This window comes from Macrosteles quadrilineatus, unplaced genomic scaffold (assembly GCF_028750875.1).
Source record: "Macrosteles quadrilineatus isolate MER2022 unplaced genomic scaffold, UCM_ALF_1.0 Scaffold_9__3_contigs__length_116548681, whole genome shotgun sequence".
NCBI classification, from domain to species: Eukaryota; Metazoa; Arthropoda; class Insecta; order Hemiptera; family Cicadellidae; genus Macrosteles; species Macrosteles quadrilineatus.
In genome coordinates, this window is record NW_026542602.1 from 81964617 (window position 1) to 81991959 (window position 27343).

The 27343-nt window shown below is 33.9% G+C and overlaps 2 protein-coding genes across 3 annotated transcripts in view; both read right to left on the reverse strand.

Moving 5' to 3' along the window:
* LOC129002789 (uncharacterized) overlaps positions 1-5517 on the reverse strand; it is a 28787-nt gene extending 23270 nt beyond the window's left edge. Inside the window, exon 1 of one of the 2 annotated variants that reach the window (XM_054430842.1) lies at positions 5400-5517. In XM_054430842.1, the coding sequence (XP_054286817.1) occupies positions 5400-5513 (114 nt within the window). In that variant the 5' untranslated portion in view covers positions 5514-5517. Of the gene's footprint in view, positions 1-5391 lie in introns of both variants that reach the window. The other variant, XM_054430843.1, reaches the window with a different exon arrangement.
* A 1702-nt stretch (positions 5518-7219) lies between these two features.
* Positions 7220-27343, reverse strand: part of LOC129002458 (tyrosine-protein phosphatase non-receptor type 9) — a 52752-nt gene continuing 32628 nt past the window's right edge. Inside the window, exons 5-12 of the mRNA XM_054430281.1 lie at positions 22315-22449; positions 20926-21063; positions 20064-20178; positions 14765-14960; positions 13522-13682; positions 12741-12970; positions 11414-11621; positions 7220-10899 (exon numbers count right to left, since the gene is read on the reverse strand). Coding sequence (XP_054286256.1) covers positions 10670-10899; positions 11414-11621; positions 12741-12970; positions 13522-13682; positions 14765-14960; positions 20064-20178; positions 20926-21063; positions 22315-22449 — 1413 coding nt within the window. The 3' untranslated portion in view covers positions 7220-10669. The remainder of the gene's footprint in view (positions 10900-11413; positions 11622-12740; positions 12971-13521; positions 13683-14764; positions 14961-20063; positions 20179-20925; positions 21064-22314; positions 22450-27343) is intronic.

Here is a 27343-nt window from a genome sequence, read left to right on the forward strand (position 1 = left end):
CTATAGATGTTTATGTAATCTAAATGGATCTAGATGGCTCTCAGATTGAGATGGCTCACACCAACCTCCTGACAACACTAAATAAATAGCCAATTAATCTATACACGATTCATCACAAAAATGTGAACTTTACTAACTCAAATAAATTGTTACTAGGAGGGACATATACTTAGACCAAAGATGAAGTAATACAAAACAAAGACTGTGAATGTACCGTGTATATAAATCTCATAGATTAAACATTATAGTAGCAAGTAAAATAAAATTATTGCAATAAAATAACAATCACAAAAAAGATTATTTGATAAATTAATCTTGTAGCTTACTCTTGTCATAAAAATTATACTGTTTTTTGGCAATTCATTAGGTAGTATTGTTCCCTCTGGCATAATTTCTACAAACAGGGAAGTGATATGTAATATTTACTTTAATGATTTTATTAAAATCAAATTCTCTGTTGTCAGACCATTTTTTTACAATTTTTACTTTCTCCCCCTATGGAGAAAGCATTGGTTTCATCAAAATTTTCAAGTTTGAGTTTTGAGTGGATATATCCATTTTGGGTCCCCCTGAACCCAAAAAAGTTGTTTTTGAAGTGATGTCTGTGTGTGTGTGTGTGTGTGTGCATATGTACAGATCTACTGACCACACCTGTCGTCCGATTTTGATGAAATTTGGCATGTATGTACTGATTCATTATATCTCCAGGCGATTTTTTCTTTCAAAATTTTTATTTTAATGGTGATTTTTCTATACACATAAAATAACCGAAAAATCACAGTTTCTCGAAAACGGCCTGAATGATTTAGATAAAAAAAATTAGTATGTTATAGTCCTTTAAATTCTGAACAAAATTGTAAAAATTCCACCGCCGTAAAAATAACTGTTCCAAAATTTATTGTAACTTATGTTATTTACCATAAAAAAACATAAAATAACAAAATATGGGGTTTTAGGGAAAAAGCGGGTTTTGATTAAATTTAATGTGTTATGGTCCTTATAATTCTAAACAAAAATAGTGCAATTGTTGTAACAATTACGGCTCAAAAGCTATTGCAGCTTTTGTGACCTATCCCTGTAGAATATTATTACCTAACCTATAATACTGTTACCTACTCCCACCATGATAAAGGTTGTATACAAGTTGTAAACAACCTTTATCTTACAAGCTTATTTAAGAGAAAGTATGTGTCAGTTTGCTGATAATGTTTATTACTTTTTTGTCTCATTGGTGTCTTAGTTAAGTTTACTATTGAGGAAAATAGAATGGTTTATTATTTTGCTAAATAGAACGACTACCGTAGGCTACCTACATTTATTTTTATTCAGCCTTTGTTATGTTTTCTTTTCTTTTTTGTCATACTCCAGCAAAAATTGTTGTTTTTAGTACATGCATTCGTGTCTAGTGTAGCTCTTTTTCTACCGAGGGAAAAAAATTAAAAAAGGAGGGTAAAAGTAATAAGGATAAGTATAAAAATAAGTAATGAAAAGTAATAGGGCAATAGTAGTTTACGCAACCTTAAAAACTTCTACGAGTGTCGTAAATGTCCTAGAATTGTCCTAAAATGTGTAAAATGTCCTAAATGCCGTAAAATTAACGCGAGTTGCGTACACTACTTTACCTAGGACCGTTTTTTAATTACTAAAAATCTGGGTTTTTATTACTAACAATTACTACTCATAACTTCCTAGAGAGGTTATGTTTTCGTTTATTGTCATTGTCACTGAAAGTGATGCACCGACTTATTGTACAGGGTGGCGCAGATGGATCGGGTGGTTTTAAAATACTTGTCAAACTGTCAATTTTAAAGGTATTGGATTGAAATAAAGTGCAAAACGTGTAGTTACAATGGAAGTTTATTGACAAAAAAATAGTTAAGTTAGTTTTTGTAAATTACATCCATCAAATGCCTACCTTCTCGAGCGACGCATTCTTGGAGTCGGTCCTTGAGGTTCCGCATGGCTCGCTCAAGCACATCACCAGGAATTGATGTGATTTCGTTGTGAATTGAAGCCTTCAACTCCTGAAGCAAGGGTCTACATGAACAAAGCCCGGGCCATTCAGGAGTTGAAGGCTTCAATTCACAACGAAATCACATCAATTCCTGGTGATGTGCTTGAGCGAGCCATGCGGAACCTCAAGGACCGACTCCATGAATGCGTCGCTCGAGAAGGAAGGCATTTGATGGATGTAATTTAAAAAAACTAACTTAACTAATTTTTGTCAAGAAACTTCCATTGTAACTACACGTTTTGCACTTGATTTCAATCCAATACCTTTAAAATTGACAGTTTGACAAGTATTTTAAAACCACCCGATCCATCTGCGCCACCCTGTATAATCAGCTGATTTCATGTAATTACGTGTTTGTAAAACTTTGTTAAATAATAGTTACTTTTTCAGGCAATAGGTTCTGCTAGCAGCATTCTTACCATAAATACTGTATCAGGTACAATTAGGGAAATATTGCATATATTTTTGGACAACTGAATAATATGGTGAAACAGTTAATTTACAGTTAGATATCAGCATCGAATATGTGGTCCACAACGAGTTGGGTGAAAAAGTGGTTAAAAGGTTCTCAAAATAAACCAGAAGAACATTTTCATTTATCAATTTAACCTTATTTTGTTTTGTTCATTTAATGAATTGCTGGTATGTAATTGCATATGGTACATTTGTTTTGATTTTGGTGGCAAAAGATTAGCACAAACAGTTTGAGCTCTCATTTCTATCTCGTCAACATCACTTTCACTAACTGATATTTTAAAATCAACCTTCATTTAACTTCCACCAACTTAGGTTAAGAATACGAGTATCAACAGGAACAAGCCGGATCAACAATTAAAATTGTCAACTGATCAGCTCAGCTGATTTTCGAAGTATTACAATTGTACTTCTTTTCTCTCAATCCTTGAACCTCATTGGTCCGTTACCCGTGTTGATATGAGAAAAACTATGCTGATATGAAATGAAACTATGCTAATATGAAAGTAAACAGCTGTTAAGTGAACTTTTCAATTCTAAGAACTGAACTGACATGGCTACTTTAAAAAACGGTCGTAGGTAAAAAAGTTTAGGACACAGAGCTGTATATTTTTCCAACTCTTATTTATTGATTTAAATTTGTTGAGATTATTGAGATAATGCTTCAAATGAGAAGTCTACACTTTAAAAATCCACTGGGTTAGCGTCCATTATAAAGTAATTTACCTACCGTAAATGTGTAGTGTATGCGTGTGTTGTCCTTAAATATTTATTTTCAAATGTTAAATTTGACATGAAAAGATAAGAAAATGTCTTTGAGTCACCTAAAATGGCCCCTAACCCAAATTAGTTTGCTTCTGCAATTGTATGGATTTTGTATTAGCAGGTATACACCTTTTTTAATTCAAATGAAATCTTAACTCCTTGCCCCTTTATTTATATCCTTGAAGATTATGTTTAATTAATTTGTATTAAGATTAAGTTTATGAGTTTCAGATTGTCTGAGCTTTGATAGTTTCAGTTGAGCGGAGCAATCATGTTTCATGGTTTTTAATAAAGCAATAAATTAAAAAATGTTTGTAGATATAATCAAAATACAAATGTTCCCACACTCTGCACTGCTAGCCTTTACTACTTCGTGGACCTTTTTCCTTTCCTTCCCATAGCATTTTAGTATTTTAGATACATTAATCTAACTGCCCCAAAGCGTTCCCACAATCAGCACTGCTAGCCTTTACTACTCCCTGCTTCACCACTTCCTACATCGTGGACCTGTTTCCCTCCATTCCCATAGAATATTAGGATTGCAGATACTTTAATCTAACTGCCCAAAGTTCAATTCAATTCAAAAGTGTTCCCTTATTCCGCACTGCTATAGCCTTTACTAATTCCTTTACCATTTCCTACCTCGTGGACCTGTTTCCCTCCCTTCCAATAGCATTTTAATATTTGAGATACATTAATCTAACTGCCCCAAAGCGTTCCCACACTCTGTACTGTTCGCCTTTACTACTTCCTTCAACACTTCCTATGTCTTGGACCTGTTTCCCTCCCTTACCATAGGTTTTTAGGATTGCAGATACATTAATATAACTGCCACAAATGGTTCCCACACTCCGCACTGCCAGCCTTTACTACTTCCTTCACAACGTCATGGACTTGTTTCCCCTCTTCCCATAGCATTTTGGTATTTTACATACAATTATCTAAATGCCACAAACTTTTCCCACACTCCGCACTACTCACCTGTATTACGTCCTTTCCTTCATCACTCCCTATTAGCTATGTAAATCAAATCTGTTACATACCGTACTGTATCTAAAAAAATATGTTTTACCTATGAATCTACCTATTCGATCAGTGGTCTTTCCAAACTGCAACTTAAATGTAAACTTAAGACTTTTCAGTGAATTATTTTATCAGTGGTCATCATCCGAATTTTTCCTTTATACTGTGTTTGGGTCATGGCTTGGTGCGATGATTCTTTGTTTTGTTTACATTAACGTTGTTATTTTGTAACCAACATGGCAATCAAAGGTCAATTTTAAATATTAAAAACTTTGAGTTACTTTAAAGTTTAAAATTATATAGGCATTATCAAAAATTGAAATTGGTTACGTGTAAACCATCTAAACATTTGACAAAACAACCTTGGTAAGTTAAAATATGTTCAGCCGTAATTGGGATTAAGAATTATAAAGATTGCATTGAAGTTGATCCCAAAGAGCTTCGCTTCGCTCCACTCAAAAATTTTCCTAGAGTGCTGCCAGTTGCCTACCATAACTCTTTTCTTTGATTAAATTTATGTAATACAGTATCCACAAAAATCAACCTTGATAATTCCATTCAAAACTTACTTGTGTTTTGTTTTGTGTAGTAATTAATTGTGTACCGTCGTATATGAAAGAATAAAGATTTAGATTTTTCTGAACACGGTAATAAAAAATTGTATTATTTTGATCCCTTAAGCTTATCAGGTAGTGAAAGTTAAGCTAAAGTATTATTACTAAAGTACTAAATGCATTGTTTAGGAATTAAACTGAACACCCTCAGCACAATAAACATAATACAGTAATACTGAATTGAAAATATTTGGCCTTAAGAAGTGTTTTTTAACTGATTTAGACAATTCAAACGGTGCTAGTTTTGTGACTGGAGTTTTCTATCTTATTTTAAGAGAGAAAACTATTTTTTTTAAGTTATAGTTTTGTTAAAATTGACACTTCTCCTCTCCAAAGGTTTCCAGAAGAAAGTAGTAAAATCAGCGACATAACTAGAATTTCCGACATGAAATATTGGCATTAAAGGGAGAAAAACAGTGGCTAATACAGTTTTATTTAGGACTATTTGTACTTTTTTTAAATTAAAACTTCAATTAAATTAAGCTTTCAAATATTACCTACCACCATACCTGAGCTACTCTGTTTGCATTGCATTCCATTCCTTCTAACATCAATTTGAGAACCGATGTTTCAAAGGAAAAAGAAGGGATTGCCTCATTTATATTGGCACCTTTCAAATGCATTTCAGCTGAGAATCACTACAAATAACGGAAGCAGAAGAAACACTCTCTCACCAACACAACTAAAGTGGGACTGCTGGAAGTCTGCAACTCGCTTCAGCTAGAATCAGGTTGTTGTGTAGGGTGGTGACTACTCTTATCACACAGCCTTGGTGAAGTGTTTTAGATATGAATGTGTTCCAATGGTCCCCATTAAATTGAGTAAGAAACCACATTTATTTTTAAGTTATTTCAATGACTTCTTAATTATTGGAAAGTAAGAAGAGGATTTAGTAAAAATTGAATGTTATGTTATATTTACATTTAAAATGAACAAACTTATTACTAAAAAACAATTTTTAACGTTTTTTTAAGGTCCATACTGGATATGGTGTACCCAAAGGGCAAAATTACTGATAGTTATTATTGTATGGCTCTTCATAAAGAAATAAATTTAATTCAGACAGCTATCTTTAAAAACAAATTTCTTTATTTGTCAGAACCTTCAGCTGAAGGGTGGCTTCGAACTAGTTGAGAGCAGGAAGCAATGGTTTTATACAGTACTAGGGACCACGAGAGTCTGCAGCCAATACCAAGACTTGACTAGCGCGAAGTTGCAACATTACTCGTTCACTACTTTTTAACACTCATTAAAATATACTAAACAATACCCCATTGGCTGCTTTGAAGTCACATGGTAAATAGCCTCCTCCCTGCAGACTCTCATGGACCGTACTGTAGCTTACAATTGAGTTCAGATAAAGAAGTTGTTCTTTACCAAATTGCCCATGTAGGGAATAAGTTATTACCATAGGTCTCATAGTAAGCTTTAGGCGGGTTACACACCGGTTCGCGGATATGATGTCGCCGATATTTCTGATGTCGCGGACATGATGTCTGCGACATGTAATAAAATGCAACCATGGGAAGAGGCACGTGCTGGCGACATGAAAGTGAAGGAATCACAACATTCATCAGTTTAAATAATGTCATCGTCAGAAGAAGATGATATGTTGTTGCTGTTGTTCTTTCTACAAAAACATTAAAGATAACTTCATGGTAATTTTTCCAAAATACATTGTAATTAATTGTATTACAGTACTTACGTAATTTCCTTATTGTGTCAATTGAAGTATTATAATATAACAATACTACATTCCACACCATAAGGCAATAAAGTAAGTAAAAAAGCTCCAAAACTACTAGAAACGTGTTCTGCGCATGCGCGGGCCCAAGAGACACAAGACATGTCTGTCCAAACACCGACTGGTTGGTTCGCTCGAGACACGCGTCTGCGACATGAGTCGCGGGCAACGTGTCTGCGACACTGGTGTGTAAAGCTCCATAAGATAACATAGGTTGGTTTTCGAGCGGCATGTCGCGGGCACGAAAAATATCGGCGACATCATATCCGCGATACCGGTGTGTAACCCGCCTTAGACTCGGGGCAGGACCAATTTACTTTTTCATTTTGATGTTCCCAGAGGCAAAACACCATTAGGTCTCTCAGAAATAATTAGATTTAGAGAAAACACTAAGTGGAGAGCTGAATTCAATTTTTTTTTTATGCTGCCATTTTCCAAAATTTCCGCCTTAATATTTCTTACGGAACACCTTTTCTTTCATTGTTTTATAATAAAAAAATAAAAAATGCTACATACAATTTATGTTTATTAAAGGGCAATATTAACATAAAATAGAACTGTGATAGGGTAATAAAAGACAAAAGGTAAATGAAAGTACAGTTTTATGTATATAAAACACCGTCCTTAAATTAATGAAGCTTTATATTACACTGGCAGCACACGTTATATACAACTATAATAAACTGGCCAAGTATACACAGTTCTGGGGTTTAGAAATCAGACAAACCTAACAATTCATTACTTACATCGCTTCAAGATCACTTCTAAAACTACAGTTGAAAGCTTTTTTTAAAATAACTAGCCCTGTGATAAAAAAATCTGCCTTTTAGTAAGAAATAGTAATTGATCAAACTCAGTACTTTACAGTAAACAAAAGGTTTATTTACAATGGTGTTCCATTTTAAATTGACTATACCTCAATTTCACAATTGGTAAAGAAAGATATTTTACAAAAACTATTTATTAGTAGAGGTTGAAATTGAAATTATTGATGATGGCAAATAGAAAACTGTTAACTAGATAGATAATAATTTGTGAAGAAAATGTTAACTCCTAAACTATTCTAGAGCAAGCCTTTTCCTTTTTGTATTCACTCTTTTTTTAAATTTGTATTCACTAATTGCATAATCCTGTCTTTGATAACATAGGAAGTAGTTATAGCACTTTTATAGCTTATAAATCATAGCATCAATGAAATGCCCGATAAGGAATCTTAGATATAAAAATAGAGTTCAAATATATCAAATCAGGCATAGCCCACAAAGGAGTTAATGACACTTAGTGTACAAAAATAATCAGTTTTTGTCCAGTCTCTAGCATTCTTCGTAAAAAGTTAGTTTGCATCACTGTTTTACGTTACAGGACTTAAGTTGGAATAACTCTTTCCTTACTCGCTACTTCAAAGAATTTAATGGAAAATGGACAAAATTAAAGAATTAATAGCTGGTGTACAATCAAATTAGACACTAACAAATTCCTTGAGTGAGAAAGAGATAGTGAGAAACATGGGCTTAACCATTGAACAACAAACACCACAACAAACCACAAGTCGTACACTTCATCTTACTAAAGAAACTGATTTACTTAAGCTGAAAACACATAATTTTCTGTGTCAGGCTTTCACAGTCGATTCCTCAAGGTGGTAGATTCTGGTTTTCAGGTGACTGCCAAAGACATCCAAGACGTTGGCAACTACTTCATCCTTGTCACCTGAATACCAGAATCTACCACCTGTAAATACTTCAATTTACATAAAAAATAAACCCTAGACAAATTCTACAATCAGTATGAAATCTGTAAAAACAAAAATATCACTGACATTAATAAAAAAGTAGTTCGCCAAATACATATACAATTTTAAAGTGATATTTTTTAAAGTAATAATGAATTGAATACCAAATCTTGGTATGATATAACTTCTTTACAGTCTAGATACTAGTCATCAATCTTAATCATTTAATATACAAAAATTGCAGGCCTATACAAAAGTCGGTGTGAATTAACAAACTATTTTAAACAGAAACCTTTCTATATGACACTAAGGGTTTTATCAGACACAAATGGCACTACATTAGTTATGTTCAATAATTAAGCTTACTAGTTGATATTTAATTAAAAAAACACAAATCTTCATTATACAACTGTTAGGCTTAATCAAACTAAAAATCATAGTCTATATTATTTTTAAGAGTATATGAATTTGGAAATATTCTAAAACTTAAAGTATAAGAACAAATGATGAATGATTTAGGACTTGGCAAATAAATTATGTAAACCATACTTAGTTTTAACAACAAAAAACTATGTTGGCAGCTTGTCAGGTTTTATCTGTTACATCATTTATTCCTATGCCTATTTTAAGAGAGCAGAGTTGCATAAGAAATTCTGCAGCTGTGTTTTAAACATAAAAATCAATGTATAACCTTGTAAAAAACCTAATGTACTGACTGGTATGTTTAAGTCACTTTAAGAAATCTCACCAGTTCTTGTGTAATATCAATATGTCATAATTAATTCAATAACTAAAATTAATTCTATGATTTGAAATGTTGGACACTATGAACGGATTTCTTTGGCATCAGCAAGTTTTGAATCTGCTTATCACATAATCTCAAAATTTCTCAGATTACCAGAACAATCAAACAAAAAATTTCTTTAAAATAAAAAATTACATCTCCTCAAATCAGTTTAACTGAAAGCTTTTGTTTAACAAACCTAAAATCCTTTGAAACAAGAATTTTCCTTATAACAAGTATCCCTTGGAACAACCTTACAGCCCAGCATGAATATCATTTGCGCTTAAGAGTTCTTTATCAAGGTTCTGATGTATTTATTAATTAACATAAACTGAAACTCATCCCAGTAATTGTAAAAAAAGAGATTATAATATTAATAAATTAAAATAAATTGACTAATTATTTAAAATAACATATATTAGAAACCTATATACAAAATTATGATTTAAAGCTGGAAAATAATAAAATGACAAGCATAACTTATCCTTAACCCTATAATATATTATTCTTTATAAATTAGTAAAACAAACAATAAATAATAATGTATCACATACATCAATAAGACAAAAACTGTACAAAACCTATGTTGAGAAAATCTTCTACAGTCTGTTTAACTAGTAATGTTAAGTTTTACAAAAACTTCGGTTTATTCAAATTCTCTGCTGTTTTATTTTACATTTAAAAATTCACATCACTACAATGCTAAATGCCACAACGTATTAGCACATCAGAGACACATCTGAAGCAGGTTTTGCGGCTGTATAAAAATAACACTAACACTGTTAACACAGTTGAGTTATCATTTCGGAAGGCGTAATCTGTATTAAAGCTGACAGCCTGTCAAAAATGACAGTTATATGCAGGAGCTCTTTTGAAAAAGGTATACAAAACATACTTTTTAACAGCAATTAAAAAAAAACATTTCATTAGGAACTATGTTGAACATTGAAGGAATTTAAATGTAGTTTTGTAATTACCAAATTTAATTTGGAATACAACACAATTCAAACGTGTGGATCATTTTTTGACATTTTTTGCTTTTAACACATTAACACTTTTTTGGTTTAAGCAGCAACACATACCTAACACAACCAAGAAAATGTAGCAGCAAAGTTGAATTTTTTAATTCATTGTTTTAAATTTAATTTCTCAGTATTGTAGGTGTTGTGTTATGATGAACCTTGAACCTATAACAATTTTTGATAAATAAAATAATTCTTCTCATCTATTTTTAACCAATTGAATACTTCAAGTACTTTGTCATTATTTAACCTATTATCTACTATCCCTATTTTGTTATAAATATAAAACGAAGATTCTTTCAAAAACTACAGCTTCTTTAAATAGTCCCATGAGACAAAACCATCAATATAAAATCAATCAGTCGATTTGCTTCACGTAGCAGGATTAGTTAATTATAATTAGCACGATGAGCGAGTGAACTCACCAATCAACAAACAAGATAATTTGTTACTGTCATATTTAGATAACCAAACTGTAATGTTCCAACTGAAGTAATTTACTCAGAGTCCTCGCTGTGGCCGTTGTCGAAGGCTGACAGGTCAGGCTGTGAGATGAGTCCTTTACTGAGTGCGTACTCTATGAGCGCCAGGTGACAGAAGATGTACTGGTCTGGCATCTGTATGGAGAACGCTCTCTGAGACCTTATCCGCTCCACGGCTCCCCGCACGTCCACCGTCCCTGTCTCCTCCAGTCGTGAGATACAGATGTCTAGAGTACAGAATGTACCTGCGCAACAGCAGGGCAAAATATTAGTATTCTGTTGAATAAAGTAGCATGTGAAACCATATAAGTAGGCCTAAATAATAGCCTAGCTCAGTCTCCTTCTGGCCTCGCCTATGGCCCCACTAGAAAAACAGACCATGCTGCAGGATCCATGATGTCACACTGGTGGATAGATTCACTGCCATATCCCATATGTTTTAGGTAAATAAGCTGGCTGTTTGTCAGATTTTAATAGTAAGATTTTAGTACAACTATCCACCACTGTGGCGTAGTGTTGCACTGCCCACGCTGCAGCATGGCCTGTTTTTCTAGTGGGGTCTTGCCTTGCCTGTGGCAATGTACTCGCTCATAGTTAGACCTATCTCTATCTGTGATCGTTTGTGTTTTGTGTGTTAAAGTTTATTCCAAAAACACTATAACAAATAGATACTTTTTTAGTCTAATGATGAGTGTTGAATAACCTTCCAGACACATGCAGCAAGATCTACAGGTTCAGATAGCGAGAATTGACACTCACCAGTGCGGCCGATGCCTGCGCTGCAGTGTACGATGATGGGTGGTCCACGCGGATGTCCCGCCCACGTATCTCCCAGTGCTGCCAACATTGATGCCTGACACAGTCTCACTCGCTGCAGGAAGTCCAACATGGCCATGGCTGACAGCGGCACTCCGTAGTCCGGCCACGAGATGAACTGATAGTGGCTCACATCTCGGCTCTCCTCCGTCTGCAATGCAGATGACAATACAATGAGATGCAATAAATAGTTGCTGCTTTATTAATCAAAAATAGGATCCCTCACTTTGGGACACTACATTTATCTTATGAGCTCTGTACTTTGATTGACTTGCCATCTTTCAATATAAAATGTGAAAAAAAGAGAAAAAAATATATTCACAAACCAGGTATAACTCGGAAACCCTAGTATATCAAACTTATTTCATACAGCAACAGTTTAATTAAAACAAGTTATCTACCCTGTACCCCATTACTTATTGAATTCAACAAAAAGTTCAGATCATTTTTTGTGTTCATTATCTCATATACGAGGGTTGTCTGTAAGTTTGTCTCCAAATAGCTACCCCTAAAATAAAATAAGGTAGTTTAAATCAGCGCCGTGTCCTTTACTTCATACACTGGTACTAGCCAGTTCAGGCCCATAAGCGATGGCTATTCTCTCGTCTCAAAAGCCAATTACAATGTTAGATCAAATTACTGCTCCTTCCAAGTATAAATCATGTTTTGTGATTAAGTTTCCATGAGAAGAAGGTCAACTATACAAGACTAAAATTGTCTTGATTCCTTTTTCTTTTTTATATTTATCTGGTTCTATATAATTTTGATTGATTTGTTTTGAAAATTTATAATCTAATTTAAATTATTAGCACTTGTAGCTCCATAAATATGCATATTAAAGTAGAAATGCAAATGTATCACATCATAACAATCTATTTTTAACATTGGCAGATCACATAAATTCCCTTAATTCTTTAAGTGAACATACAACCAATTACTAGTACTTTCTTGACATTTGACTTCCAATTCCAACTAAGTAACCAAAGTTCAAACCCAAACACTTTTGTTGGTACTCTTTCTCTAGAGTAGTGTTATTAACTTTACTTTATTGATCATTTTCAATTTTTTGAGGTGGCCCCTTTTCATACTAATAAGGTTGGCCCTCCAATCATCTAAGCCACACATTTAGTTAGCTTAATGTGGATTGCACGCACACGACCAAGAAGAACAGCCTCAGAGTACATAAACACCTGTCAATGTTCTGGCCAAAGGGTTGACGTAGATAAAATATTTACATGTGTTATTTTTAGTTATAAATTTAAGTGTTTACCTGTGTGTTATGCAGCAGTAGTGAGCTAATGACATAGTCAGGGTGTTGCTCGATGGCCTGAGTGGTGACAGTGAAGTTGCCGTGTGTGGCAGTGCCTCCCTCCTCCTCCGCCCAGTACTGCGCACACTTACACCTCCCTCTCTCCATCACTCTTGTAGTCATCACCACCACCACCGTCTGCTGCTCCCACACCATCCGCCAGAAGTCCCCAGTTGTCTTGGGCAGTGGTCCTGGTAACAGATAACACAACCATGAGCGAAAATATTACAAAAGAAAGACTGTAAAAATTACGGTTCAAAAGTCATTGTAACTTAAGTTATTTTCCCATAAAAGCTCATAAAATAACGTGAAATCAGAATTTTTTTAATAAAGCCAGTTCTGATTAAAATTAGTATGTTTTTGTCCTTATAATTCTAAACAAAATGTAACCCACATTTCTTACTGTAAAAATTATGGTTTAAAAGGTATTGCAACTTTTGTAATTTTTCCTATAAATGTAATAGTTAGGGCCTACTCCCATCGCTTACTTAAATGCGGTTGTTGACAAGCCAATAGGAGAAAGTATGTGTCAGATTGCTGATACTGTTTATTTTAAATTCCCACAACGGTGTCCTTCCCAAAAAATTAAGTTAAATGTTACTTAAAGGATAATTATTTAAAATTAGTAACAGCTACTACCACACACCAATGTTGTTACAATGTTTGGCAAACACCATTCTAGGATTAGGTGTTACACCATCAAACCTCCCCTAATCTGTCCTAAGTAGTGTGAAACACTTGCCTTGTGTGGAGATGAAGGCATTCTTCTGCTTGTACCCGTCTACAAAGTTAGCATTGATGTAATCAGTCGTGGGATCACTGTCAATCTGAGACAGCAGCACTCTACTGTGGTCATAACATAAAACATCTGTGTACCTGTTCTTGGGCTGGTTGGCACGTAACCTACAACACAACATTAGCATCTATCAATATACTTCACCAATTTTTTTTCCCAAGGACGGTAGGCTTGAGTTCAGGATTGTTTTTTACATTACTTCAGGCTAGACCTAGGGGTTGCGGCATTATCACTTAGATAAAATCCATTGGTGATTTGGTGGGATTTGAACCCGGGACCTCAGGAACCGAAGTCCCACGCTCTAACCAACTAGACCAGCTCGCTCCCCCAATATACTTCACCATGGAGTGAATGTAAGTAAAAAATGTGCAAGAGGGAGTAATGAATTATAGGGCTCTTACAAAAGTGCAGAAGTTAGGCGTCAGGCATCCTTAGGTTTTTTTTTTTAGATAAATAAAAATTTATAAAACCTTGTTTGCCAACAAGCAGGATTTAAATATAGAATTTACTGTTGGACTAATGCACATGTCTCATATAATCAGGCAATTTCTCACAGTAACAGTCTAACAATGTTGTTAATGTGTAGGTCATTAGGTGAGACCAATATTGGAGTGATACATAACATTGTTCCCCAGCCAAGAGACAGCCCTATAGGTTGAAAAATCCTGCGCAAGTCAGATCTGGTTTGCAACTCAAGAGGAGAGCACCTGTCTGTGGGGTTCTTCATGAGTTACACAATGTTAGGTATTACATTACTTAGTTGGCCTACGCAACCGTGTGTGGTGAGTCCACCAAAAATGTCTTATGGGACTTTCGAGTAGTTGAGTGATTAATGTGCTCGCTCTGATATATGGAAGTAGCTGGTTCAATCCCACATATAATCATAACTTAAATTTGGATCAAATGTCCTTTGTTATTGGGCTATCAATTACTGAATAATTCTAACAAAAGGTATAACAAATTGTTACAAGACTTGGGTTTGGACCATTCCCAACAACTAAAAATGTATAAAAGATTCTACTGCTGCAAATGAAAACAAATTATGAAGGAAGAATTTGAAGTTTCGAGACCAAATATAAAAGAAAAGGGCATTAAACAACACAAAATAAAATAAATGAGAAAATAGGTCACTGGAGCTGGTCAAATTCATACTGGGGCTAAAAGCTTTTCATCTATATGTTTAACTCACTTTGCGTGGTTGAAAGTTCCGTCTGGAGGTCTGGCCTTGATCTCCTGGTACTCGGCGATCAGCCCACTCCTGCCTTTTGTCTGAACAGTTTGTACGAACTGCTCGATCGAGAGGCCTTGTGCGTCACAATGAAGCGAGTCATCGTCCGAGAACCCAGAACTGGCGGAACTGGGTGGAGGCAACGGCGAGACAGCGCCTGCAACAACAATAAAACTATAAGTAAAGCTGTGTATACAAATGTAAATAAAATCATATAAATTCATTATTCAAGTTTAATTCAAGTTTTGTTGGTTACACTGTTTATAACTTAACCCTTCGCGGACAGGTGTCGGATATATCCGCCTTATGTTCAGACGGCCTGGTTGTTGTTTTTGCAGTACCCAGATGGCTCGGGCTACCACAGCCGCCCTTTCCTGCGCTGCCCCGACCCCCACGATGTTGAGCGCGCACCACAACGTTGACTTTGTTGGCGCTAAAAGCTACAGTTGTTCTCTGTCTAGCATGAAATAGTGATAACATATTGTTCTTTATTTATTGCCTTTCTTTGTCAAGACCATATTTTCAAAGACGTGGCGGATATATCCGACGTTTTTCTGCTTATCCCCACCATTTATTTTGTGCATAAAAACAAGTAAAAATTATTTAGATAATATGAGATGTTCCATTGTGTTTATTTTATGTAAACGGGTATAAAAAACACAAATATTTAAAACTAATTTGTTTATTTGTTTTATTTTTGCTCGTCCTAGACCATAAAAGTCGCCCCTCCAGGAAGGGTTAACTATTGAACCTAATTAAAATTCACAGGATTTCTCCTTATATCATATAACACATAGGAATTACTTTTTTTGGTTCTCAAATCTATTAAGGGATGCGACCTTTCATAGGTTAATAGTTATATTTTAAAGCTGAGTGTATTTTTTTATTAATATTTATTCTGCAATTGGAAAATACAAGCCAGGTTTTAAGGACCTGCTGTTCCTGATTCTTTTAGTGCACGGCATACAACAAAGTTCATCTTCTCCTTATACCTACATACTTCTCTGCTACCCCTCCCGTCTTACTCTTGGTGAAAACGGAGGAGTGGGCTAAATGGTTTTATCTTATATTTTAGTTAAACTTTTAATGTTTTTTGCTTCGTAGGTTATTTTTGACGTTATTCATGACGATGGCTTCAAAACCGTGATGGTTAGTGGTTTCTATCAAAGAATAAGTTGAATCCTTGTGAAGGTTTGCCATCACAGAAACTTTTATCTATTTAATACGTTTTAGCATATTTAAAATGGGGTTATAAGCATATTTTCCTCGTTATCACACCCATTGGCTTATCTGGACTTACTGCAACCGGTTTAAGTAGAATGATTGATAATATACAGTATAACAGTCCCTAACAAAAGTGTATGCAATTAGTACAAGATTGCAAACTAAAAATAGCTGGGGATGGCTACAATTTTGTGATTCAGAACCCAATTGTTACTCAGCTTTTATCCTAATTATTAACTGTCACAAGACAAAGCTACCAAGAACAGAATTTATTGTTTTAAGCTCTGTGTTATATAACTGGCTTAACATCCCGAAGCCAAAATTTACAACTGACCTTTGGCTCGGAAGCTATTAGTGCTGAAATTGTAAAGCAACAAAAACTGTGTAAAAGAACTAGTTTAATTATATAAAAACTGTGACTAATTTGACTAATGAATGGTGCTTTATACTTAAGAGGCAAAATTTAAAGATGGGGAGATAATAATCTAGAATTTTAAAGTAAAGTTAAGTCCATCCAAGTAGAGCATAAGTATTACTTTATATTAATTATTGCTTTAACAACTTTTAGTTATTCCAACTTGACCTGAACCTGGAAAAGGTGTTACCCTGATGTCAGGCACAGTTTTTGTTAATCAATAGTCTCCTTGCTTTTGCAGAACACATTAAATTCAGCAAACATAAGAAGAGGTCTTAATTGCAAAGTTTTGCTATTATTGGGATCATTTAAGTTCACAGCGGTGTTCTAACAGTATGTACTGCATATTAGCATTATAGAAGCCAAATATTTTTTAGGCGTAACATGTTTGGAGTTGTACCTTTTTGAGATGGATTCTTTGGATTATGTTTGTTCATACCTATTGTGTTTGTGGTGTGTATAACTCAAATAAATTTATGTTGTCGAATGTTTCCATGGCAGGCTGAATGAAATGTAATTTACAAAACAACAAACATAAACAATGAGATATTTTATCAAAATTAACTTTCCGAATTTCTGCCTGAAATTATGCAAATAGTTGCCAAGCACAGAAATAACCATTCATAATGAATTCATACCAGTAAAATTACTTTTAGCATAAAACTGAAATCACCAAGTTGAAATTAGAAATATAAAATAATTGGGAAAGTTATAATTTTCATAAAAAAACCTGCCCTGACAAATAATTTTATTTCAGACTTTAGACCAATGAAAGAAAAAACATAAAACCTAATTTGAATTAAGTTAAGAGATATGTAGTTTGCATAGATGTAACATAAAAAAATAATTAAAATTTTGGATCTTTAACTGAAACAGATGTTGAGTAAAGCAAAACCAAAACTAATCATTAGAACAAAAATTTTTTACTCACATACAATCAATGAAATACAAAACAATACTGTTACCATTATAGTTGACAAGTTGGTAAAAGTTGAAGAAAAACCCGATGAATAAAAAAGTAACAGTGAGAATGAGGCAATAACGTAAACGAGCCATGATAACAGGCCACTGTACTGATTACAACCGGTGATAACAAATGACGAAATGCCACAACATGTGGCACGCCTGCAAGTGAGACTTGAGAATGATATTTGTATTGGCAATTCGTCAAGTATCGGTCGATTTATGAAACATACACTTCTTGTATTGTCACATATTCAAGCTTGAAACTAAAATTACATACCCAAATCATACTGTTGACATTTTAAAACTTTCTTAGAAAACAAGTCCCAAAAAGACTTCTTCTTCTTAGTAGGGCTAAGTCGCGCATTCCCCTTCAAGGTCAATACATTTGCCGCTTTACTCATATATTTCTTTTACGGATACTACATTTGTTTTTTTTTATGTTTGGCTGTAAAGAAAATAGAATTGTAGTTGAACTAAGATGCACATTATTAAATGAAATAACAAAGTCCACTCAAAATGAAGCTTTGATAAGACAACAAACAATTAATCCTTGAACTATCACTGAAACTTTTCTTACACTCACTGTTGTCAAAACACAGGCACAAACACGACAAAGCCAAAAACTCACACTGTTGGAGGAGAAACTGTCACAGGGAATGGCTGCAAGAGGTAGATAACTTATCATTTGCTTATCACCAGCTCATTCTGTGATATTTGCTGATAGTGGGGATATTGGTTTGACAATTATCATTGATAAGGCAATAACTACATCATTTCCCAATGATCCTTCATGATTCACGGCAACATAAATGTTGATTCATGACCAGTAGTTTTATTCCAGCCCTTGATGACACTAGAAAAATAAGTAAATGGTGTGTTGTTTATCCGTCACAACTATTGTTGAGACTGAAAAACGTTAATAAAACAGTAAAAATTTGTAAATTAAAATGTATTAGTAATTTTGATATTTTGAGTTTGACTAAGACAAAAAGAGCATATATGGCTGGATTTTGAACTTTAAAAGAACCTTTCAATGATTTATTTTTTTTTTAAGTTTGTTACTGCAATTGCCCCCTTTGATTAATGTATTTTCACCACACTAAGATGATTTTAGCCGTTTTACAAACACTTATTGGAGGCCGAAAACTTTGTATTGCTGTCTATGCCAGCTGTCGTCGTAATTTGGGGACCGAGCAGGTTTTTACATTCCTATGGCCGAAAGTCAGTGTTGCTTTAATTTCTTAATACATTAATGCATATTAAATACATAATCCATAGCATTGCAATAAAGTTGTTTTATTGTCACCACTCCCTAGCAACTATTTATTAATATTTTTCCTGATTCCCCAAATTTCTTCACATAACCATAAGTTGTAGCTGTGTTGACTGTTAGTGCGCATTATTATTGTGGTGAATTGTGGTAGGCCTAATAGTGTGGTGAAAAATAGAGTTCGTACCACGGACCGAAATGGTTTTGCAGCTCTCTATTGTTATAAGTTGTCGGCTTCGTCTCGAACTTAAAAACTGCCCTAGGTACAAAATATACAAAAAGCACCTTGTGTTATTTTTAAAATGATTTTGGAATGACTTGTTTTGGCTATGTTTACAGTTGTAAAACATTTCTCGCACTGCTTACACTTAACAAAACTTCTCATCATTTGCAATGTCAAAACAAAAAATTAAAACAATTGAAGCAATATTTACATGCAAAGAATTAGTTAAATAAAAACGCCTTCAAAAAAGGAAACGCAACAGAAACGCGCTCCTGTATTGCGGGTATTGCATTGATTTTCTGCAGGCGTTTTTCGTATATGGATACTGATTCCCACATGAATCGAATAGTTTTGTGGCCACTACTGAATCGAATCGCGATTTGATGCATTGAATAGAATCGAATTGATTCTCCATAAGAATAACATGGGAATTTTAAATTTAAAAATTCTTGGAATTTTCTCCGTAACCATTAGGCGCATGGTTGTTTTATTGAAGTACGCTTCAATATACTAAATTATTTGTTTTTTTTAGTTCTACAAAATAGTTTGGAAAGAAATTGTGAAATTTGTGTTTCTAGGGCCGAAAACGGGAAAAACCTTTTTTTACCCCATAAAACCCCCCATAAACCCCCGTTTCCATAGTCCGATCATGCTGGTTCGCGAACTCGTTCGAATAAATGTAGGTTTACACATTTGTACCAAATTTCATCAAAATCGATTCATTTTTGCCTGAGTTATCGTGCTAACGGACACATATATATATATATATATATATATATATATTTATTTATGAATTTGAACGGATGGTATTTTTGGCCTCTAGGGACCAAAAAACAAAACAGTAAATCGGTCCCGGGTCCAGTTCTTACCATGAGTACTACGGTAATAGCTTATTCCCTATATGGGAAATTCGCTAAAAATTAAAACTAACACAACACGAACATAAAAACAGTCTGAATACACAATCATTTAGATAGCGCTCATAATACTGAATGAATGGGCATGGCCCAAGATTGGAAAAAACCCTTTGGTAGCAGACTTAAAGTGTAAATGTTGTCTTCGCAACAAAACGTTTAAGCTACTAAACAAACTTAATCGTTGGACTATTTGATGGAGGTATGTAAAACCCATTATTGTCTTAAAGAAGTGAGTTGTAGCTTACCACTGTGGTTGGATCCTCGCTGCCACGAGTTGTTGGTTTGTGCTGTTATCTCCAATTCTTCCTCGTCCTCCTCGGACACGACCGGTGATCCACTGTTGACATCTCCGCTCTCTCCCTGCAATAAAACCACACACTCATTGTAACCCACTGTCACAAGACACACACAATTAGGTGCCTTATGTATATATGATATCGTGGAAATTGTGGGAGGAAATGCCAAATATTTTTTGGGTTGAGTTCCACAGAGAAAGCACGGTATTGGATAAAATTTTCATTTGTTATAAATATCATAAATCAAAAATATCACTTTGGATAACTATAGGCCTATTCGGAAAACTATTCACACAATATAATATAGATAGAATTAAATATGAACATTTTAAGACATAGGATCTATTCAGACTCTTTCACACTGCCAAGCAGTGGTTAGGTTAGTTTAGTTCAGTTTGGCCTTTGACTATTGATACAACTTCAATATCCAATAGTCAATGGTTTGGCTCAGTTTAGCTTAAGGTAATAACAAAAGCAACGTTTGAATGATGTGTAATTTTTGTAATGGATGAACATTCTTGTTAGGAGATCACCTGACGATACCTGAATAGGTGAGACATGTAGTGAGTTTGACTACAACTTGGTACCTTATATTTGGCTAATTAAACAGTTGAGGGGCTACATCATGAATTCTCAATCTTACTGATGGGATAATATCAGAATTGTCGATACTCAAAACGTGGTTCCTTTGTACAGTATTGGATAACAATCCTTGCAAGACCAGGAGCAATTGTTGACTATGCTACTCAGATTTGCTACTGTGAAAGAAAAAGAACATCCAATAATACCAAAGCTGTATAGTTGTGCGTACCTGGGCGTTGGTCAGACCGTTGATCTGGCAGTGATTGGCCATGGATTTGTGACAATGCAGCAGCCAATCATGATGTGCCACTTCCAGCGTACCCCCCAGCCGCTTGGGCAGAGAGTCTCGTGGTATGTGAAGGGACAGCTGTAACAAGTCCTCAATCACTTTAAACAATAACGACAACAAAAATTCCATTGGCGTAGAAACACAAATAAAACTTTGCAGCGTTTATTGCAAACGTGTATTGGTCAGCTACTACACATCAAACATATAGCCTACGGTGAACTTGAAAGGTGATTGCTTATAAATTGCTACCAGAACATTATGCCTGTCAATCTATACAGACTCCGTACACAGTTTTGCCGAATTGAGGGAAATAAACCATTAATTTCCCTCCATATCAGATGCAGTTTGTAACATAGAAGTTAAGAGGCCACGTAAAAGATCGCTTGCCAGTTGTAGACAAATACCCTGGGTGTACAACAACAAAACTGTACCCAGTGACATAGCCAGGATTTCAAAATAGGGGGGGGGGGGTTGACCGACCGGGGGTCCCCGAGTAAAAGGGGGCCCGAGAAAATTTTTAAAAATATAGGCCCTAAAACGGATTTTTTTAGCTCTCTTGGCATTGAAAATAATCAACCACAACGTCAATACAGTATGATTATATAATTTTACATTTAATTTAACAAAAAAATATTATATTTAAGAACCGAGGGGGGGGGGGGTCCGGACAACCCAGGACCCCCCTTGCTACGTCACTGCTGTACTATCAGACTGTTGAAAATAATTAATTTGAGGAAGTAACAGTCTCTAGACTCACAGTTTACCTTGATCTTGTTCAGTTATGTACGCTTGTACAAATGTGATTTGCAGGAGTCATCTTCGGATATTTCTCCAGTAATAACAGGTAGTTCTGGTTTTTATTAATAACTACTGTGCACTATATCTCTACATTGCACTTTAAATAATGCTAAGGACTAAGGAATCAATCAATCAACCATTACAAGTACTAATTATTCCAAGTTTTTCTCCTTAACATGCAATAAAATCGCTGGTTCTTTCTAGCTAACCAATCTCTTCCAACAATCTGGTTCTTAAAAAAAAAAACAATGTTAATAGGCCTACTTTGATATCTCTTTCGAATCAGTTTGGATTATTGAGGACCTGCTTTAGAACCAAGGTGAATTTGTTTCCCAACAATATAACAGGCTTTCCTTTATTAACTTTTCTTATATTTAAAATATTTTTTTAATTTTATGGTGTTGCTTTCCACCATGGATTTTCACATCTAGTCATCACTTTTGACTTCTTAGTTATCAATCTACTAATTTATCACTGACTGCTTAATGTATCCTTAAGGTACACTACATTGTCAGCAAGGTAAGTACATACCTGAGGAACACTGACGGTGTATACTCTATCTCGCAGCTTTTCCCGTACAAACAGTCGCAATATTTTAAACGGAGCTCTAAACCACAGAGGGGCAGTCACTATAAGCACCTTCTTGAGCTTGGCTGGGTACCCTCCCTGCAACATAGGGGTTGACAATCAGTGAAATAGTAAAAATGTTCTCACCACCTTCACATGTTTTACATAGGAATACCAGACAAAGAGAGATATTGTCCACAATTTCATTCTGCATCATAAATAATGCTCCTAGGTTTGTTTTATAACTTAATTATTACATTGGAGTCAAATTTTGTCATGGAACGTCCTTCAAGAAGAGTTGAAGAGATAAGTTCAAACAAAATGTTGATAAAGCCTGAAACCCAGCCTAAGATTTTTTTCTGCTGTCACAAAGAGTTTTAAATAGCTGGATATTTGTTGAACTACTTTATTCAAAAGTTAACTGTCTATAAATATTTACATATTGAATATATTACTAATAGTAATAATTGTGTAGATAAAGAGTAGTTTTACTTTGGATTAAACAATCAGAATGTTTTTCTAAACCCAAACAAATAAGTTTAAATAGCACAATTAATAGAACTAGTTACTTCACCTAAACTACCGAAAAATGCTGTAAAATTTATCATAGATTATCTATCATCACTGTATAAGCTGAAAATTTTCCATATTAATGCCCAGTTTACGCTTGAGGGCATTCGTGCAATGGTTGATATTTTCTTTTAATTGTTGTCTCACTTATTTCACAATTATTAGAAAATAAGATATATCTATAAATTACGGCTTGTCCTGTGGTATTTTGAATTACAAAATAAATTAAAGTTAATTATAAGTGTAATTATAAGTTAAAGTAAAGCGCACACAAAACAAGTTTCAGATTTACGATAGGAGAAAAGTCTACTGGCAGTTTGAAAAGTCAACTGTTCTAGAAAACTACTAACACTTTTAAGTTAATAAAGTGTTTAGCAGAAAGATATAATTGTTAAGTATGCACAACTGTATATGGTCATAACTTGTTCACACCTTAAAGTTCAAATTATTACTTCATTTTAACCAGAAAAATGTATAAAGGATACAATTTCAATATTACACTTATAGAATGTGGCAACCAGAATCACAACCAACCAGCTGGGAAGGATTGGCAAAGATATTATTTAGGCAAAACATATTCCAGTTGAGAAGCCATCTGGAATGATTCCAAGGCTTGTTCCACTACATTAGTCAAATCAATAATACACCAGTGTTCTAAATCTAAGTAACTTTTCAGATGACAAAAACTTATGAATTTTCATTAATATTTTTACTTTTTACTGAATTAGAATGATTAAAACTAGTATAAAATATGTAAATAGCCTATAGTAAAATTATAGAAATATATAACCACTATACAACATAATTTTGTGATTCCCTACATTACTAATACAGTATTATAAATGGATTAAATATTGAAGTTGACACACCTTGAGGAATTTTGGTGAAGATGAGTGAATAACATTTTTATATGTAAATTAACAATGAAATACTAATATACAATTTTTACACAATTTATTAACTTCTGTAATTTAATAACGGATTAATTTAAATACATACAACTGTCTGGATACTTTTTATTTATTTAAATATAAATAACTATTAAATTGTTTATATCTAAATTTATAATAAATGATTATAATATATACCTACAGTAAACTAATATATATATTTAAATTATCATTCATATTTGGGTTCAAAATGCACCTAGATGACATCCCCATCTCAATTGGTAATAGAAAAAGCTACTCTTTAATACACTTTAAATAATTAGATATAAATAGTGTATAATTCAGAATATAATTTACTGCATATTAATAAACTAGTAGAGTTCCTCCCAACATCTGACCAACATGATAAACAATAATTAGATATATAAATTTTACACATCTTAAAATGTCGTTGATCTATAAAATTAAAAAAAATATATTTGAACACATAAGCAGAGAGCAGCTGAATGTTAAAGTTAGTGAGATGAAGTTACCTTGGCAACAAGGGAAAATCAATACACTCTGACAGCTGTAGCTTCTATTATCTACTGACCGAGACTCAACACTTGGACTACCAAAACTACTACAGGGTCACAAGTAGCCATGTCAAAGGAGAAAAATACACAAAAGTTACCAATCAGTAAAAAATGTCAAGTTGTTTTTAATTTTGTCTATAGTGAAATATTTAGTAAAATTTTAAGAGACAAATGAAAATCTTTCCTAGTCTGGAGATAAGCTGCGGCGGGGGTATTTATATAAATTTACATGTTTTATATATTTAGAATGAAATTCTTTCTTCATTAGTCATAAGAAGACTCTTGACCAAAAAAGTATTTGAAAAAAATCAAATGAGTAAATAGCCTTCAGATAAGCTAAATATAGGCTACTTACTTTCAAATAATTACTACAAGCCCTATATAACATGCACGCTTGGGAAAAAACAACACAAAAATATTCAAACAGTCATTTTTACTTGCGATTTGTTTGTTAAAATAATAGCATATGCTTTGATTAAACTTATATTTCCTTGTTTCATAAACCTTCAGTCATTTCTAGCATATTGAATAAATATTTAACCTAACTAAAATACCACAACAAAAAAATGCTGCTATATAGTTTGATTTGCTTACTAAACTCTACAAATATACCACAAATTTATAGGACAAAGAACACGTAAATAAAACAAAGAAATAGCAAAGTCGGAAAAAGAAAATTCTTGACGGTCCGATGCACAGTTCATCGGACATTAGTGGTTATTTCCGTTGCAGGAGTTGGCAACATGTGTTTCAATGTGTCAATGTGAGTTGAGTGCCAAGTTTTATGGTGCATCACAACAATAAAGTGCTCAAACAGGCTGTGTTTACTACAATTTAAACAAGCAAACAGAATTTAACAATGTTTAGAGACTAAACAACAACAGCGTTTGAAGTTCAGCTGCATTAGCTTTCGATTGGTTGTAAAAGTGTGAGCGTATTAGCATTGACAAGGTGACACTGATAGTTAGTGTTGAAGAATGTTTGTTTCTATTATTTTAGCGTTAATTTCAAGATTTGTGCTTTACTGTTTGGTTATATAACTAGGGTAAGAGTTATTGTTTTTGATTAGATTGTTATTTGGCTAAACGAGGTTTTAAATGACGGAAATAATAAGAAACAATATCTTGTAAACTAAACATGACCTCTACAGTGCCCCGGACAGTAACATCTATATATATAAAATCCAATGTATGTTTGTATATTTGTATGTTTGTATATTTGTATGTTTGTATATTTGTATGTTTGTCCTTTATGGACTCCGAAACCGCACGACAGATTGTAATGAAACTTTTAGGCATTATTAAGCATTATTCAAGGATGGTTTGTGTGAAGTTTGGTGCAGATCCGTCAATAGGGCTCCGCCCCAGTGGCTCTGGAGTTTCCCATGTTAACCTTATGAGTACTCATATTTAAATGGAATTAAAGAATCTTAACAGCTGGTGCAGCTAAACAATTCGATTCTGTGATGTTCAATAGCATTAAAAAGTAAATAGGTTTACCAACAGGGTGCAGCACAATATTCTTTTTTAATTTATGAGAACAGCGTATCTGCAACCAAAAGGTGAGTGAGTGTAGCGAACGAACTTCAACCTGGAGGCGAGTTAGCGTAGCGAACGAGCTAACCTGAAGGCAAGTGAGCGCAGCGAGCGAGCTCCAACCTAAAGGTGAGTGAGCGTAGCGAACGAACTTCAACCAGGACGTGATTGAGCCATGCGAACGAGCTCATCTTGAAAATGAACGAACATGTGACATAAAACCACAATAGGACAGGACGACGTCTGTCGGGCCAGCTAGTTGTCAATAAAATGTTCTTCAGCTGATCCATGATGATGAGGAATCTACTAAGGGGTTTTATCAAGGCCACACTAAAAAAACGCTGTCGTAAATTTTTTATTCATCACAGAATGCGCTAGTGTCTAAAATTCAATTTTCTACCTCATTTTTTCTTGCTGACCAAGTTGAAGGGTCATAACAGTTGCTATAGCTCACAATTCATCAAGTTTGAGTTAGTAGAGCATGTAAAATTCTAATTCATCAAAGTGTGGTCAATTAATACAGTATGTACGTTAATGATAAATAGTTAGAATTAATTAACATAATATTAATTTTGAGTAACCATGAGTTGAAGCAAGTTACGATCAAACCAGGTAAAAACAAATATCAATATATATTGTTTATTAGATGTTTATGAATTGTAATAAAGTCATAATATTTTCAGTAAGTTTTTATATTCCTTACCATTTTTTAAATTTGTATTGAATTTACATGTGCAAAATATCACTCAAAATAACTACATATTTGTACAATTCTTTCCAGTTTGTTCCACTTACAGTTATCTGACCATTGCAACTCAGACTATAAATAAGAATGTACTCTAGTTTGACTTTTAGTTCAAGTTTTAAAACTCGTGAATAGTTTATAAGGGTGTCTTTGAAAGCAAGAGAAGATTGCTAGTAAAATATTTATGATTTTGGAAGATGAGTTGGCATGGATCGAGGTCGAGTTACAGTATGAATGGAAAATAGTTCCAGCTAGAATTAAAAGTCCTTAGGACATGTAGGGCCAAAAGTGTCCATTTTAACACAAGTTGCAGTTTGATCAGGAATGACATATTTAACAATTAGTAGTATTTTATTTTATCATGGTGATTTTTACAAATTATAAGAAAACAAACACAGTATTTCTTTAAGTTTAAAAAACCATGCAAATGAGACGAGATGAATACAAAATATAACCCTACAGTACTACTTTTTGTCTTATTATAAAACAATAGTAAACAAAAATAAAATTTTCAGACATTAATTTTTAATCTTTATGTATGCCTACATTACAATTATTGCCATTAGAAGAATACAACTTATTAATTAAAAAACAAAATTAAAAATAAATATGAATTACAAAAGAATGATGTACAAAACGTAATTGCAAGTAAGAGCATTAACTATTGAGAAAGTTGGA